At 32.7% G+C, this 19,748-nt stretch overlaps 2 protein-coding genes across 2 annotated transcripts in view; both read left to right on the top strand.

The window, feature by feature from the left end:
- LOC126776470 (inverted formin-2) overlaps positions 1-19,748 on the top strand; it is a 100,540-nt gene that overhangs the window by 70,108 nt on the left and 10,684 nt on the right. Inside the window, exons 5-8 of the mRNA XM_050499002.1 lie at positions 16,623-16,731; positions 17,506-17,586; positions 17,863-18,022; positions 18,237-18,270. Coding sequence (XP_050354959.1) covers positions 16,630-16,731; positions 17,506-17,586; positions 17,863-18,022; positions 18,237-18,270 — 377 coding nt within the window. The 5' untranslated portion in view covers positions 16,623-16,629. The remainder of the gene's footprint in view (positions 1-16,622; positions 16,732-17,505; positions 17,587-17,862; positions 18,023-18,236; positions 18,271-19,748) is intronic.
- LOC126776503 (synapse-associated protein of 47 kDa) overlaps positions 1-19,748 on the top strand; it is a 187,407-nt gene that overhangs the window by 163,109 nt on the left and 4,550 nt on the right. The gene's annotated exons all lie outside the window — the stretch shown is intronic.

The following is a 19,748-nucleotide window of genomic DNA, read 5'->3' as shown; positions in this document are numbered from 1 at the left end:
ACAAAGAACTAAATCTAAAACTTTTATCCTATTGTCTCAATATTTTTATTAATTTTATAATATTTTATATTATGAATTCATTTTTTTTATTATTAGTTTTTACAATGTTGACTTATATTTAAAATATCAAGTAAATCACAAATATATTCTGCATTTCCACTTAGAATGGAAATAGACTGACGGAAAATAGTTTCGGATTGATGCCACTAGAGAGATCAGATCCAGGACCAACGGGTTAAGGCGCTTTCCGAAACATGAGACCTGAAAGTACATTGTCAATATCCTTATTAAGCTAATGAGAATAAATATTCGGATCGAAGCCGAACCGATAACAAATACAGTTGTGTCAAAACCGAACTTAAGCGTTAACTTTTATGCCAATAGTCGATAATTAAATTAAAGAATAGGAAAAACGGCATGATCGTACGCATCGATTCGATTGCGATAAAGTGACAATTTGTTAGTATAATTAGCCCCCGGTTATCTACATTATCAATTTCCCATAACTTCTAAATGGAAACCTTACTCTTTCTACCTAAATTTCTAGTCTAAATTCGATGCGATGAATAATAAATAGAATTTGGAAATATATATCGATATCCTTTCGTATCCATGAAGATAAGATTGTAATCTTTTACGGCATTTGTAATCTATATTTGTAATCTATACTATACAGTTTGATATAGAAATATAAAACTTTATACTTATTGCCTGTCTACACGTCCCTATACGACATTGAACTTATAAGTTCAATGACCAGGATGAAAAAGAATGATCATTGTAAAAGAAATATTTATATTCTCAAATATGAAAAAGTCCCAGTTGTACTATTTTGCCTTCGACAGTACATAATGAGTGTAAATATAAGTACTGGTGGTAGGGCTTTGTGCAAGCTCGTCTGGGTAAGTACCACCCACTCATCAGATATTCTACCGCAAAACAGCAATACTTGATATTGTTGTGTTCCGGTTTGAAGGGGGAGTGAGCCAGTGTAATTACAGGCACAAGGGACATAAAATCTTAGTTCCCAAGGTTGGTGGCGCATTGGCTATAAGCGATGGTTGACATTTCTTACAATGCCAATGTCTAAGGGCGTTTGGTGACCACTTACCATCAGATGGCCCATATGCTCGTCCACCTTCCTATTCTATAAAAAAAAAAAATGTCGTCGTACCCACTTAAGTACACAGTATGACCATTTGAATTGATCTTTTTATTTCTTGTTAGATTAAGTATAATAGGTAGTAATAGGTAATTAGAATAAGAAGACTTAGGATTTTCCTATTATTTTAAATAAATAGTATTCTTGCACACGGCGGTGTCCATGGGCGGATAGGAACCTTGCATCAGGTGAGCCTGCCTCCATCTTGCATAAAAAAAATGTTTTTCTCTAAGGGTGCAATAGACGTAGAAAGTAAATATATAAGAAGATTTTAATATTCTAAAACATCACAAAATCCAAGTTGTACTATTTTGCCTGCTAGCTACAACAACTTTGATATAGATGTGAAGCACCTAATAGCACGCGTTGGGGGTAAGAACAACTCGTGCAGTGGTAAACGGCATGATGGTGACTTATACCGTCATACTTCTTCTCGGCCGCTCCACTCCCCTGTTTGTACCGTTTATATTTACATTGGTTTTCTTTCATTTCTTCCAGTACCCATGATTTTTTATGTACCACATCTAGTTATGTATAATACGATATGAAGATATCTTCTATACATAAAAAAGTCAGTGGAAACCATATATATATATTGAATAAATTTATAGAAACATAAGAGGTGGATAAATCTGATCCCTCTGCCTCAATGCATCGTAGCAATACAGACAGAGAGTATTTGCGTCAACGAGCTATTTCCTCGCTCCAGTCAATGTATTAGTTACAAGATAGTCTGTCTGTACGTAATGAACAATGTGGGCAGATGAAACTGATATAAGATAAGTTCAATGATCCGCTTTAGAACAAATAAATTTATTATTTTAAATGATCTGGCGTATGGCAAAATTTGATTTAAATTTTAATCAAAAATGTACTTTGGCCATTTTAGCACCACGCCGCATAATTCATTTACTTCCAATTATAAAATAACAATTCTAAGATGATTGTATATTCTTAATAGAGTTAAATTTGATTTGTGGGACACAAATTCTCTTCTTTACATTATGAGAGACGTTCATGCTATATTTTTTAAAAGCCTGTAAGATTTCCCCTCCATTAAGTGACGGTTATGTGGTACTTACCGCCGCTTAGTGCCCTGGAATACCTACTAAAAACTTTCTTCAGGAGACGTCATGTTCTGACATTTATATTGACCAATTAGATTTTACTTTCTCACTGTTAACATGACTTAGTTCAGTTTAATTGTAGGATGACCACTGTGTGGCGATGAGTTGCCATATAAGCTTGGAAATAATACTATCACCGTACTATTTTTTTTAAAATTAATTTTATCAAAATCTCAAGTAGGATCATAAAAGCATGTTAAGTTGATTCAGAATGTAGATACCACCGATAAGAACCGACAAGAATCTAAACAGTTGATCTTATCCACCAATTTACATAGTTAATTAAATACAATTAAAATTATTATTTTAAATGTAACAGTTATATATAAATTCGAATTACCTTGGATTAATTAATTACGATAAAATTTTATATAGTCATGAGGAAGCAAAAAGTATTACATAACTTCGAAAATGATGGATACGCTGTCAATCAACTGCTATTGAATATAAAATTAGCATAAAAATAACGTTATTTTTTTCTATTGATAATAACGATAAAAATATTATTGATAACGTTCGCTTATTTATAATATACACAACAGAACTCGGTTAGGCATAGTAGGTGAGTTTGTTTGTTTGTTACGCATCACGTCATCACATAGAATAGAACATAGGGTACCTAACCCCCACCCCCCGGGCGAAGCCGCGAGCGGAAACTGCTAACTCAAATAAAACTGTATAACGTTGGCATAACAACTAACGAAATAATTAACTATTATTTATGACAGTTAACATTTCAATAATCGTTTTGTTACTTCGTTTGTTTGTAAACAGAAATTTAAATTTTACTTATAAAAATATTCATTTATTAAACAAAATAAAGTTTCCAGTCCTTAATACGCTAATCACAAGTATGGAGGAAGTATCGTAGTGTCGTGTGACCAATAAGGGCATGTAACTGGACCTGTCGACCCCACCAAATTTGGGGGACCTTGCGTAAAGGCCACGAAATATAAATAGGGGTATAGGGCCGTATATCAATGACTAACACTGGTTTTGTTAAATTTAAACGAATATAAATGATTAATCTTTTAATTTTATACATTCTATTATTGAACGTCACTCTAATTTTAAATAAAATAAAATATAGGTAATTTATTTAAATAGTTTCTTACAAATAGGTACTGTGAATCGTTATTTTACAAGTTGTACGTGAATTTAGAATTTTCTTAATTTTTAATCTTATAATATAAAAAAAACTACACCAAAAATGTATTTACAAAATTAATTTTCTTTATTTTTGATAAACTTACACTTGACCGGAAGTGGTTATTATGCTGCATAAGTACGAATTTTTAACTTTTTTTTGATCAAGAAACAAATGAATAATTAATAGATTTCGATAAAACATACTGTAATCGCGAGTGTTTTTACGCCATATATTTTTTATATACATACATATAAAAAATTGTTATAAATCTTTTTACGTTAAATATATATACGGATATATACAACTAATATTTAAGAACAAACACGAAAGTCACCGAAAACAATATCTTAAAAGTCACTTTATGACAGTGATATACGACATTGACTTAAGTATAACAATTAAAGGATATAAGCATCAAAATAGCGTACCACCTTCGTATAAGCAAAGCTCTTATATACTACATATGTGAGTAAAATAGTAAATAAAACGCATTCATTCAATAATTCTTAGTAAACTTGTGTTAGGAGCGACCACACAAGACCTTGATAGACTTGACTATCGATCTTAGCGATGGTATAATTACGAAACTGGCGCCGCGGTAGTTGATAAAAGTACTGTTAGCAGGACACGGAGCGTAATACACAGCGGAAATGCCATGCCAATTACAAATTGATTTCAACCGCAGCTCCGATGACGTTTTTTGTAGGGTTTTTATCTATTGGTAGGTGTTTTACAATTGATTAAGATCACCACCTTACATATATGATATGAAAATTCTACGGAAAAGAACCAGGAAGAAACTATGTTGATATTCTAACAAATAACAGTATCGTATATGCTATGCATATCAATTAACTATTTATTATTCTTGACTGTGGTCGAAATAATAAGAAGTCTTAGTAAATGCTTTTATTAGTAGTTTACTAATGATCTTATAGAATTAAAATGAATATTTACGAACGAATCTAAATGTCAGGTGTAGATACCAAGTGTTCACGAGCATGAATACGCAACGCTATTAAATGACTCAGTTTAATTGTTGTATCATTACCTTATAAGGCATTGGAGCTAAGATAATTAACGCGAAGATTATTCAAGATCAACTAATTACATTTTATATCCTGTAATGAACGTTTTAGAAGTTAAAATTTTTAATTTATTATCGATAATATTAATGGTAACAATATAATATAGATCACGTAATGCGTGAATGTCCCACTGCTGGGCTAAACTCCTCTTCTCCATGTTTGAGGAGAAGGTTTGGAGCTTATTCCACCATGCTGCTCCAGTGCGGGTTGGTGGAATACACATGTGGCAAAATTTCAGTGAAATTATACACATGTAGGTTTCCTCACGATGTTTTCCTTCACCGGAAAGCACGAGATGAATTACAATCACAAATTAAGCACATAAAAATTCAGTGATGCTTGCCCGGGTTTGAACTTACGATCATCGGTTAAGATTCATACCACTGGGCCATCTCGGCTTTTTATTCACGTAATGGCGATTGAATTTATTTATTATTATTATTTTGGAAACATGTGCAAATTGACCACCTAGTAAGTAGCCGTCGCTTATACATTAGCATTTTAATATTAACCACTTCTAACACCACCCATACACCAACCGTGGGATCTAAGATGGTACGACACTTGTGTCAGTCTGTGTTATACACAAGATTGCAAATTATCATACCCAAATATAATCACATAAAGTATAGCTCTTTGGCGGGAATATAATTGAAGAACGAGTGGGCAAACACACCTTCTCTTGTTAAAAAGAAAGGTGTATCACTACGGTTTGGTGTACGGGACACATGCAGATTATTTCACGATGTTATCCTTCCAACGAACACGGGGCGTATGAACGCAAATCAAACACATGAAAAATAAGTACTTTCCTGGTTTTGACCCATCGATCTTTAGAATTTAGCTCAACATTCAATCCACTTCGCCATAACGGCCCTAAATAATAAAACTGAATAACGATAAAAAAAAAAAATTAACACGTAATGTTTATAATAAAAATATCAAGACACACGATCAAAACTTCGGTAGAACGAATTGAATAATATGAAATTAATAGACGCAATAATCCATAGATAATAATATATATGCTGTACACGTACGTGATAAACAATAACCTAAGAGCATTTGACCGTAGAGGTGGCATCTATGTTAACAGAAATAAAAAATAAACTTATAAACGTTGCTAAGCGACTGAATAGTTATTTGATTTCACTCTTTCTGTCATCATGGATTTAACATTCGAAAGAAGGAGACAGCATTGTTACAAGCAATGTCAGCGTTGTTTACGACGTTTATAGTTGCCCACTGCTGGACTTAAGGCCTGCTCTCTTTTACTCTACCACGCTGCGGGTTGGTACACAAGCCACATGCAGGTTTCCCCACGATGAACACGAGATGAATTATAAACACAAATTAGCACATAAAAATTAAGAGGTTACCCGGGTTTGACCATGGAATACGGTTACCATTCTCATCTTCTAACCACTAGGCTATCACGGCTTTGAACGCTTTCTAACTCCACGCAAATAAGGATCCGAGTCAGTGGTCCTTATTTGATTTTGATTTTTCTGTATAACTTAACAATTCAAATTTATGCAATTAAATACAAACGTATATATGAATATTTGGGGTATGTAACACTTTCATGTAACTTCGTTGTCTGCGGTATCACTATCTTTAGGGTCTGGCGTTGGTGTAATAATGTCAAGGTTTCATGGTATTCGAAGTATGGGTAAATTGCGTATTTTATATTTTTTACGAGTTTTTACAACGCCTTTAAATTTTTTATCATTAATTATATCATCGTTACTAGTCATTATTCTCTAGCCCTTATTCCATTCCTTTATTTAATTATGGAATAATTCACACCATTCAGTTTCGACACGATCGTCACGTAGCATGCGCAAGCGATTCCGTGGCGCTCCTCGTTAAGACGGAAAGGGTACCGCTGGTTTTTTAGTGGGTATTCCTATGTTCGGGTCGCACTCGGCACCTTGGACACCAGCGAGTTCTACGTACCCCCACTCTTCCCGTGAACGAAACGCGTAATGCGTTTTTCCACCGATAAAAAAGTTATCGACACTACGTATTGTATCCACTGGGCCATCGACTTTTTTCTCTCAATAATAAAACTCGTTCGGCGCAGTATTAACCCCTCTTATCGAATGATTTAGTTGGTGTTTTAATTTCGCATCACTATATAGGGTTTTTGAGGTAGTTGTATATAACTATAACCTATTATTTAACTAGGTTATATATATCTATAACCTAGTTAAAAAAAAACATATTAGAATGAGATAATTAATTGCCGGAAACAGTAAATGCATCTCTACCTCACGTAATTACTCTAACAATATTAAAAAATCTAAAGTGTTTTTATGATGTATAAACTGCAGTGCTATTCTGTATGAACTGACTTCATTACTCATCCGTGAAATTATGACAACCGAATTATGGTGACATAATATCTTGATGCGTGTATTTTTGAAATATTATAATTATGGTCAATGTCGCATATCACTCTCTGACATTTCCGTTTTCTGCGTTGAATTTCGAGTTTATTCTTACAGAATAGAATGAAGGGTGAGTAGGAAATTCATGAAAGCAAAGAAGCGATAAAAATGTACAAGATACTAAAAATAAAGATTTATTTAACCAACGTTTTTGAGAACAGAGGATCATAACATATTGCATATATACATCGACAAAACATAAAAGAAAATATTAAAGTTATAAAGAAAACAATTGATGTGATAAATACTAGAAAATAATCTAAAAATAGCAATGGTTGTATGAAATAAATATGCCAAGATAATTTCTGTTTGAATTTATTAAGTTACAACTTGTTAAAGTCACCCGCCCCTAAGTTAGTAGACATTGAGTCAACGATACCCGTGCGTGTAGGCGTTGATTAATTTCCTTGGCGTTTTTATATAGTCTTTAATTAAAATGTTATCAACCTTGATGGGAGACGTGTCACGCAAAAACTTTGTTTTGAAATTAATTTAAATACTATTTGTAAGTTAACATTATAACCAACCCGCATTGGAGGAGCGTGGTGGAATAAGCTCCAAACCAACTTCTACTCGAAAGGAGGCCTTAGCCCAGCAGTCGTATATTTACAGGCTGTTACTTTTTATTTTTACATTATATATATACATAATTAACAAGTTTAAATAGCAAACACTAATTAAGTATATAAAAACTCCGTTGTGTTTGACCGGCTTATGAACCGGCGATCTTTTTTAAGATTCTCGTTTTCTGAGCCAGTTCGACTCAAAGCAAAGCTTATCCATTTATCACGAGATACGGGAAACACGTCGCAAGAAAAATAAAAGTAGAATACAGGAAACAAATTTCTGTTTTGACGTAAAAAACTTCCGAGACCACTAAGAAAACTAAGTAAGTTCTTGCTTCTTGATTGATATGTATCGAAATGATAAGCGGATTCAATCGTGATTGAATGGACGAGTCACTCGGTGACACGATATCCTGATAAATCATAATAATATTACACATACGAAAATAATTATTTATTAATTAAGTACTAAGTATTTTTCTTTTTTTAAAAAAGGAAGATTTTCAAGGAATTACTAAAACCTATTTACCCATTAAGCGTACTAACTTGTGTTAGGAGTGGTAACAACATTAGCTCATGGATCAAAATCGAACCTGTGACTTTTACATCGCTAGGTGATATCCAAATTACCACGACTTTAACTGGAAAAGGACGGAATATACGGAAATAATAAATAGAGAAAATTAGAGTTAAGGGGAACAGCTAGTTTATAATATATATTATCCTTAAACTTTAATTATAAAACCGAGGTAGTAAAGTTTAGTAATACTAAGTGGACTCGACGTCTGTCAGTTAGATACGCTTGCGAAAATTATTTAAATTTTTGTTAGGCAAGCATTCGGTTCTCATAATTATAAACCAAGCCGTTTACCTCATTATATTTTTATATAACAGTATTTATCTGTCAGGATATATTTTGTATATTATAAATCATGTTTTACGTAATATACAATTAAATTCATGAAGTAATATTAAATATATAAATACTAAGATAAAAACTAAACAGTACAACACATTTGTTTTCTCTGTTTGTCAATCGATTTTCTTTGATACACCAACGCTCGATGTTATTAATAAGAAAAATTTGGTAATAAGGATAGAAAAAAATTTATTCGGAACATGCAAATTTATGTATTGTTTCTTGGAATTTCAATAATTATATTACTCAAATATTTCAAGATATGATGTAATGTTTACTGTAATGGAGTCGTAACTGGTCCAAGTGAAATCAGGGACAATCAGGTATCTTGATCATCATACTTTAGTACTCAGGCCCCTCTTTTCCATTGGGGACTCTGGGCAAGTGCCCCGCAAAGAAGGAAGCCCCGGTCTGCCCTCAAAAAATCATACTTTGCAGATGCGGTTTCATTCTACACATTATTGGTGCTCGGTTCAATGACAAAATAATTAATTTTATGTACAATATAATCATAGAATTTCAAGCACTAACTTGTTAATGCTAAGAGTTATTTTACGAATCATATTCGTATACCCTTTTAGTTTTATTAGAATAAATATAACAAAGATATTGTTTGGAATATTCAGGTAAAATAATAAATACGATTGTAATTCGGTTGAGACATGTAATGAACAAGAACAATGTGACATAACAAAAGAATTAACAAATGAATTTGAATATTATATTTTTTTCTTAAATTTAATATAAACTCTTTACATGTTTATAATATAAAAATGATATTTCCTTTTTATTCGAAAAAGGATATACATACTTATACGTATTTTAACTAAACAGATATACAAATTAATAATATTATGAACGTTTAATTATCAGTTGATATTAACTTACGCTAAGCGGAACGCTGACTTCAAACATTCTAGGTATCATATGGTTTGTGTTACATTAAAGTCTGTATAAACAATTATGACTAAGTGTAATAATATTATGATAAGTATAAAGACATCTGTCTGTCTGTGCATAGACATATTTAATAGCTGCATATGTTTATATTGGGTCATAAAATATTAAATGACGATATAAATGATATTGTTTTGCTAATCGATTTCGGAGACCCACTCCAAACTGACATAACTTTGCTTACCAAGTAATCACTACATATAAAACAAAGTGCGCCGCGTCCTTCTGTTTGAATGCGATAAACACAAAAGCTACCTAACGGATTCTTACAGTTTTCACCAATAGTACTCGTAAGTAAGGTTCACGTGTATAATTGAATATGGTCTTATGTAAATCGGCTGAAAGATGTCGGAAAAAATCATGCCAATGTCTATGAGTGGTGACCTACCATCAGGTGTTCACTTACCAGTCTAGCTTCGTAATACTATAAAAACAAAATTATGAAATTTAATTATCTCTACAATATATCAAAGTGAGATGAGCTAAATTAACATAACTTTACATTTATTGAAACTCATAAAGAGCTGAGTGTTAAAAGATATTTATGCTATGGAAGGGAAATATTTTTTCGCATATTATATGGCGAAGTACAGTAAGCCAGTAAGGTGTTGGCATTCATGGAACGCGTGGGCCGTTAGCCTTCTCTGAGAAATGCGGTCCAAGTTATAAGCAAACGATTTTAATACGAACAAAACGTTATATATATACTTTTTTAATAATTTTTATTCGTAGTTTTTTAAGCAAAATATAAAGAGCTCATACATATTTAATATTTGTATGGAATTTATTTGTTGCATATAAAATATGTTTTTTTTAAACATGAGCAGAGCCACTCATCATATATTTTACCGGTAAACAGCAATGCTCAGTATTGTTATGCTCCGGTTTGAAGGGTGAGTGAGCCAGTGTTACTACAGGTACAAGAGATATATCATCGTAGACGATGTAAGGAATAGTTAATATTTCTTACAACGCCAATGTCTATGGGCTGTGGTTACCACTTACCATCAGGTGACCCATTTGCCCGTCTGCTTACCTAAAACATAAAAAGCCTCGTTAAACATAATAAATTAAAATAATTGTATTGTTTGATAATAAATGAAATCATGAAAACAATCTCCTGTCACTATAATAAGAGATCGCCTTCGCCATAGAAACCTAGACCAGTTTAATAAAGCACTCACAAATTCTATACACGACTATGAGATATGTCATGTTTCATTTTTATATATAAATAAAATATATGTATTAATATTGGACACATTTGGCGCAGGGGGCGTTTGGACCAGACGAACCTATGCGTAGTATATTTTGAGATTATTTGTCTCACTTTAAATATATAATATTAGGCTCGTATATAGACAGTCATTTTAATTCAATTAAAATAAAAGTAAACAATTTTATCCAACTTTTTTTTCATGTCTTGTACCGTATAGAGAGTCGTTATGTTGCTCGCATTGGCGGTAAGGACGACCGGATAGCGAAACTACGATGAAATTTAAGAATTTACGACTATTTTGTAACAGGAAATAAATTGTTGTCTCAGTTTATATAATTATTTAAAACTAATAGCTCTTATTGACATAAAATTACAATTAAACAGTGATTATTTATGCGTTAGTGTACCTTTGATTAGATAAGATTAGATTTGTATAATGTCCTCCAGACCGATTTCAGCCACGGCGGCCAATCTCAAGAGAGATTATCCAACTGCGCAGGAGATATTATAGTGCACAAGTGTGTGCGCAAACACTCTCTCTTCCCTCACTCTCATAATCCGATGGGACGGTAATCCAACACGACCGGAAAGAGTTCAGACGCAGGCTTTACGTGCTTTCCGAGGCACGGGAGTATACACACTTCCAACTTCCAGACTCCGGGATGCTACTGAGAATTTTCTGACAGAAAAACCCAATAACTTTTTATTGGCCCGACCTGGGAATTAAACCCAGGACCTCCGGGTCTCCGGCTTACATGAAGCCACTAGACCAACGAGGCAGTCTATACTAGTGGTATGTGCATACTTCGCTGGTATACTATATTGTCTAGAGTTTTTTTTTTTTTTTTATAGAATAGGAAGGCGGACGAGCATATGGGCCACCTGATGGTAAGTGGTCACCAACGCTCTTAGACATTGGCATTGTAAGAAATGTCAACCATCGCTTACATATCCAATGCGCCACCAACCTTGGGAACTAAGATTTTATGTCCCTTGTGCCTGTAATTACACTGGCTCACTCACCCTTCAAACCGGAACACAACAATATCAAGTATTGCTGTTTTGCGGTAGAATATCTGATGAGTGGGTGGTACCTACCCAGACGAGCTTGCACAAAGCCCTACCACCAGTAAAGTTCATTAATACATAAACGATTATGTATTTCGGTATAATCTGTATGATGCCAAATGGTCTCGCCACCCGGTCACCAAGTGGTTGCCAGCCTTATCATACATTTGCTAATTATACATCTTACCCCACACACTATCCTCTTTTTATTTGGATTACTTTAAGCACCATTATATTTAAAGTTTTATTCAATCGATAATTTTATTTTATTTTTTTATTTATTTTTTTCGTTCTATATGTTAATATGAGATATGTATAGTGTTGAGAATATTAATATATTGAATGCATACAAATATAATAAAGATATATGATTTGAATGTTTATAACTTAAAATCTAAACCCATTAAAGCGATTTTAACAATTCCTTGACAGAAATAAGATTTCAGCTTAAAAAAATAGTACGGGTAAAGCAAGCTAAAAGAAAAAGCGCTGCTAAGCTGGTTTTTACAAGAAGGTTACTTGTTTTCATCCATGGACTCTTCCGCGTGTGAGGTTTCCGTACCCCGACAACGTGTACGCAAAATTTCATTATGATCGTTTGAATAGCTAGGACGCTTAGTGTAACAAACAAACTAGCTTTCGCATTTATAATATTAGTTAATCCATACACGAAAATCGAAATTGCTAATTATATAAAAGTATTAATGTACTTGAGAGCGATAATATTTAAATATTTAAACGATAACGCTTTAAGGAATATATTAGTATAAGTCTCAATTAGAGTGATTATTTATTACATCTAGCAGTATCAAAACACTCACAACGGCTTTTTAATATCACACTAATGTTGACTCGTTGGTATATTAGGGTCTCAGATTCCGAGGTCCTGGTTTCAAACCCAGGTGGGGCCGATAAAAAGTTATTTGATTTTTCTCTAGCATGTTATAGTTATGTATGTAAATTCACAGTAGCAGCCCGGAGTCTGGAAGTTGGAAATGTATACAGTCCCGTGCCTCGGAAAGCATATCGGATTGTTGTCCCATCGGATTATGAAAATGATGGAATAAAGACTGCATCGTTGTTTGCGCACAGACTTGTGCACTATAGTATGTCCTGCGCATTTGGATAAACTCTCATAAGATTGACCAAAATCGGTCAGGATGACATCATCATCCCTGTCTTATATTAAGATTGAAGGGTTCTAACTTGGCCATGATGACTCTGAATCTTTGGATAAGTTACCATTTCGTCAGTGTATTCAATTTTTATACATATAATTTATAAAAAATATGAACCAGTTTCCATCCATAGTTATCGCAAGTGTAGACGTGAGAGAAATGAATGCTATTTATCTGCAAATTTTATTTTATAAATTGTATCAATAACGTGAACCCACAAAAAAAACACGAACAAAAATCCCTTTTTAATATTAGATAGTATGTATTAAAATACACAAATCAAATTTAAAAGTGTAAATAAAAAAAAATGTTATAAGTAGTGTGAATATAAAACTTTTAACACATTAAATTAACGATCTGCCATTTTTAAAATGTAAATGTAAGCTGATAAGATTCAAGTCTACAAATTGAAACATTCTTGCAAATGTCGCGAGTTCTTATCTTAAAATTGGCTTTTAAGCATTTTGTATAAAACATCAATAAAATTAAAAAAAAAAAAATAATTTTGTTTCTTAAAATGCAAACATCAGATATTCTACCGCAAAACAGAAATACTTGATATTGTTGTGTTCCGGTTTGAAGGGTGAGTGAGCCAGTGTAATTACAGGCACAAGGGACATAAAATCTTAGTTCCCAAGGTTGGTGGCGCATTGGCTATAAGCGATGGTTGACATTTCTTACAATGCCAATGTCTAAGAGCGTTTGGTGACCACTTACCATCAGGTGGCCCATATGCTCGTCCACCTTCCTATTCTATAAAAAAAAAAAAAAAAAACTTTATGCTACACGCCCGCTTCGCTCAGCGTAAATTGTATTTTACTTCATACTAATAATATATTTTCATTTTAAATAGTGACCTGTATTATTGAGTATCACTGATTTAATTTAGGGTAGGTACCACCTATTCATCAGATATTCTACCGCGAAACAGCAATTATTCTTAGTATTGTTGTGTTCTCTTTGGAAGGGTGAGTTTAACTACAGACGCAAGGGACATAACGTCTTAGTTCCAAAGGTTAGTGGCGCATTGGGAATGTAAGGATGTTAATATTTCTTACTGTGCGAATGTTTATCGGTGGTGACCACTTACCGTCAGGTTGCTCATTGGCTATCTGCCTAACGATTACATTAAAAAAAATTACACAAGCGTAATAACTGAAGTTAGTTTTACAGACACTTGTTACCAATGCGTTTTGACAACACAAACATTCGTTCTGTGCTCAGCTGTGCAACATTTACGAGCTTGTAGAATCATTATAATATCGAATGTTTACTAATACGTCTACACTAATTGATATTAGATCGATCTTGTCACTTTGCATTCATTCTTCCTTTCCGTCATTCAGTCATTCGTCGACATCAAAACCATTCATTCCACTTGTCATAATGAATCACTCTAACACTTAGGTACATTATTTTATCCATGCAGGATATTAATATGCATTGACACAAGCAAGTTTCATTGACATCCGACTGGAAATTGTTGCAAGATGCCTCCGATCATCGATCCGAAGAATTTCACTTTAATTTAAACGCTTACACAGAACGTAAAGTGAGAAAACTTGAAGAATACTTATAAAAAAAATATATAAAGTAAAGCCGAGATGTAACATTTGTATATAGGAATACGAATTGTATTGTAATGGAAATATACAGAGTCGAATTGACCCCATGGATAGTTAAGTGAATATCGCGAGTTAAAATTCCGGAGAGCAATGTTTTCATGTATAATTGTAACCTTCTGCTTAGTTGTGAAAAAAACTTGGGCACCACTTTTCATGTGCCTAATTTTTTTTTAATTCATCTCGTACTCGACTTCCTCGCTTGTGGGGAAAACTGCATGTGCCTAAATTCAATTTCTCATATAAAAACAGTTTATGTCAAAGAAGTCATAAAAAAATTCATAAAATATTCTGTATAAAGTTTAATTCGTTTAAGTTTTTTTTAAGTCTGTGGTTAGCATGAATGACAAAATATATGAAACTTTGACTGCCTCGTTGGTCTAGTGACTTGATGTAAAGTATCAGAGCCGGAGGTCCTGGGTTCAATTCCCAGGTCGGGCCAATAAAAAGTTATTGGGTTTTTCTGTCAGAAAATTTTCAGTAGCAGCCCGGAGTCTGGAAGTTAGAAGTGTGTACACTCCCGTGCCTCGGAAAGCGCTTTACATACGTTGGTCCTGCGCCTAAACTCTTTCCGGTCGTGTCGGATTGCCGTCCCATCGGATTATGAGAGTTAGAGAATAGAGAGTGCACCTGTGTTTGCGCCCATACTTGTGCACTATAATATCTCCTGCGTAGTTAGCTAATCTCTCTTGAGATTGACCGCCGTGACCGAAATCGGTCTGGAGGACATTATTATTATATGAAACTGTCTGTATCGATTCTCGCGTAAATAAATTGATAAATACATAAATAAATTGTTTAAAAAAATATACATATAATAATACAAATAAATAATCATTTTATTATCCTAACATTCCCACAGTTACCTATCTTGCAACTAATAATATTTATTGGCATATTTTACCGCATTTCTTTACGATTTTTATATGTGTAATGGTTACGTATTATTACGTACTTATTATGTATAAATACACCGCTCACCCCAATCCTTATTTTAATATATCCCAACCCAAAAGTCTGCAATAAATAACTGATAAAGCCGTCTTTTGTGCCGCATTAGTATTTTGTATATATATTTGGCTTATTTTTATATTATATAATATGATTTATAAACAAGACTTAATGCAATAGTCTCATAATAAATATCTCGCCTGTAACGTACATGATATATACGTATATGATTGTTGGCTTTTAAGCTGGATACATAACAAATAACATCATTATATAATATGTTATGTCAAAGGGGAATATTAAATCGATATACTTTCATTAGAAAGTCTACACAAAGAGACGCATACAATCTAAATACTAAAGTCTTTTGTGTATTGCGTGACGTCGCACTGCGCCAAGGGATCAACGTCGGTTGTAAAAATGAATTAATTCTTTAACATAACAATGTTAAAGCCGAAATGGCTCAGTGGTCTAGCACGTGAATCTTAACTGAATATTTACTGTTCAAATCCGGGATGTTTTTATTGAATATTCCTGTGATTAATTTAGTCCATCAACCTGCATTGCAGCAGTGTCGTGGAAAACCTCCAAAGGAAATGAGGGTTCAGCCCAGCATTGGGCCATTTTCAGGCAAACTTTTCGCTCATTTTGTAACAATGGTGCTTTCGTGACCTTTTAAAATAATATATTTTATATATATATATATATATATATATATATATATATATAGAATAAACCATATTGTTTTCAAGAGTATATGCTTTAGTAGTTTGGTGCAATATTTTTTTGTGATTTCGAGCTTTAATTCGAATTACTTGATTAAAAAATAATCCTATGTACTGTTCTACGATATAATTTATGTTATTTATATATTAGATATTGTAATTTGCCGTCCCACCGGTTTATGATAGTGCACTTGTGTGCGCACACACTTATACACATATATATGTCCTGTGAAGTTGCCTAATCTTTCTTGACATTGGCCGCCATAAAAAAAAATATAAATAGAAATATATAAAATGTTACAACATTTGTAACTTACAAGAATCGGTTTTCTGTGAATAATTTGTTACATTAAAACATAAGCTTCATCTTCTCATTTTCAATGTTCAAGATAAATTAATCCAAATGTAATTCTAACCAATTACTTTTTTGTTCACAGAACAACTATGGAGAGTAGAGTGGGTCTGGACTATATCGTGGAGCACGCTGAGTATGCTGGGAAGCTTGCAGCTGCTCTCACATCGCCCACTGCAGCTGTTAAAAAACAAGTAAATTATGAACTAACCATTTGCTTCAACTGCGTTTAAAAATTCAACATCATTCATCATCATTCGCTTGCTCTTATATCATTATGGTATTTGTAACGCGATCATTATAAAAAAATCATATTTTGATTTTAGAAAGAATTATTTGAAATTATGATTTTGACTTTCATTCGTGTCTGAGGAATAAAACGTTTTACATAGAGCTCATTTTTTAATTCTTAAATACCACAATCTTGTATTCAACGTAGATTGAAAACTGGATGAAAAGTATTGGCCAATTTTACTGACTGTCTGACGTCATCCTCATTCTCGGCTTAGCTAGGAGTTAATATGTTTGATTGGTCGATACGCTTAGTATAAATTTCCTCAACACTTACGGATTGAATTGTAGCTTTATTCTACTCTATTAAACCACATGACACTGATTGAAGAGCTTATATGTTTTATTTCATTAGTTAGTTTTTGTTAAATTTTTTGTTGTTAAAATTGCGATATGTCTTATCAATGAAAATTGTATTATTTGTTGCAACAATAAAGTTTTCACAGATAATAAAACATCGTTAATATTTAGTTTATGAATTAAGTACAAACAAACACTCTCGTTGAAGTTTAGTTTATTAGTAAAATGCTGTTACCTTTTATTTACTAAATACAAATATCTGGCATTAAACTTTCAAAACGAAAATGTTTAAATTGCTTTTAAAGTTTATCCTACAGTAACGATAATATATCGTAAGGATTGTTTGAATCATATGATTATTTTGTATAATTTTCCAGGTCTTCGAACTCCTGTCAGCTCTGTGCGTTTATAACGCTGATGGCTACGCAAGAGCTGTTGACACTCTCGTCAGATATAAGGTTAGATTGATTTTGTAATAATATAGAAGTCAAGATGATTCGGTGACTCGATCACGTTGACCTTAAGTCTAAAATCATGCGTTTAATTCCAATAAAGCGCGAGGATATTACGTCATCAAGTTATTGTTTTTTAATAAGATCCTTATATTATTATTGAACTTAGCTGAAATTTATCTTTTATCATAATTATTTTCCCATTTAGTAGGTGGGCTAATTTTATATTTGAACTATGCAAAATGCTAAACATATTAAAGACATCACGTGCATCTCATATAGGTTCTCAAAGGTGACCGTTACCGCCTCAGTGTGGTGGTAGAGGAACTGAAGAACGCTACCACCATCGATTACAAGACCGCGCTCGTTGCATTCATCAACTGTCTCATCATCTCCGCCCCTCGCTTACCAGATAGGATTCGAGTGAGGAATGAGTTTATTGGTGAGGATATAACATAAATACTTAGGAAATAATTTTAAAGTCCTCATATATTAAAGAAATGCTGAATGTTAAAAACATTGGTTCTAAATATTTAAAAAAAAAAGTTTCGTTTAAGTGTTTTTAAATAAAGAACATACACGAGCTATCGCATTCAATTGTTTTACAAATTACATCATCTACACGTATCGATTTTAATGAAATGTTTTTCTTACAGGACTTGGACTGCTTCCAACACTTAGTAACCTAAGGTAAGACATAAATATAATGTATAACTATATGATAAGTGGCAGAGGAAAGGACGTTGACCCCAAACAAAAGAGATCAAAGAAATCAAATGATGATTGATGAGAGATGATATGATTGCTCAAGAAGAAACAAAATACCTACTAATTTATCAGCAAATGTATTTATTATGAAATCACGCAAATATATTATATTACTTCAAGTAAAATACATTTTAAAACTCAACACGATCATAAGAAGTTGAATATAAGAACAATCGAGTCTAACAGTAATATTTCATTATTTTTTGCAATGTAATTCGAATACAACGTCTTGGTAATTTAAAACATGATGATCGTGACTCTAGTACAGTATTGCTTTATCATTTTAAAAAAACATTTAAATAACAAACAATGCGTTGTTACTATCTAGCAGATTTTATAAATAAAAATAAATTTAAAAAATAATATTAATGCGTTACAATATAGGCAGTTTTTCTTTACCCAAAAAATTTGTATAATTCGAAGTATTAAATTAAATTTACTTCAGTATTAATAGTTCATGTTGCTTTAGTATTACATAGAAACATGGTTTTTATTACAGGTATAGTAAGCTTCATTATATTATGTGCAGAAGAAAGTAACTACTTCTGCATATATCTTAGCATTGTAATATTATATAATAATCGGTCTATTTATCGCATAAATGATTATTTAAAACAGATTGGTGATTAGAAAAATTTGCATTTATAATTTCATTGAAAATATATATATATATATATATATAGTAGATTTTAAAGAACCACATGAGCGATAGACTCGTTTTTGATGATTATTTTCAGAATTATACTTAGGCGCAGCATTTTTCCCTCACTTCGTGCTTTTGGCTATAAGATTTATGAACATGTCTTTAGAAGTCATTTTAGTCAAACTAATATTCACACTTAATGCGTACGGGAAGTCTACTTTTAAATGGAGAAAACAAAATTTAATTTAGTTCATCAAGAGTAGCTTGTTTTAAAAGTTTTACGGCTCTTAGTTTAGTCGTGATTTTCACAACACGCCCAAATCTAATAACGAAGTGTAATTGAATAATTCAATATATACTAATCTTCTTTTACAAATAAATAGATACTAATATTTGTACATTTGTTCTCTATGCGTTCCTACACCATTCATCCGATTGTGATGAAACGTTGCCGAGTTGTTCTGGGTACGTCCAAAATTCTTGATCCAAAAAATTAAGGTTCTTTCTTTATTTTTGTCCTTCAATATAAACGTTCCACGTAGTCTTTATGCGAAACCGAAACGGGTTAAGTTGTTACTAAAATTATGGTGGTGTATAGTTTTAATATATTTTTAATAGCTATAGCTGCTAGGACACCGGTTACCTTCGCCCTATTCTGAGATCCGCTATTTTGAAGCCATTAACTGACAAATTATTTTAATAACGTTATCATGCTTAATGACATGTTAGAAGCAAATCGGACATCAGATAAAATTAG

This window comes from Nymphalis io, chromosome 20 (genome assembly GCF_905147045.1).
Source record: "Nymphalis io chromosome 20, ilAglIoxx1.1, whole genome shotgun sequence".
Lineage (NCBI taxonomy): Eukaryota > Metazoa > Arthropoda > Insecta > Lepidoptera > Nymphalidae > Nymphalis > Nymphalis io.
The sequence above is the reverse complement of the archived record's forward strand: the minus strand, read 5'-3'. Positions and strand labels throughout refer to the sequence as shown.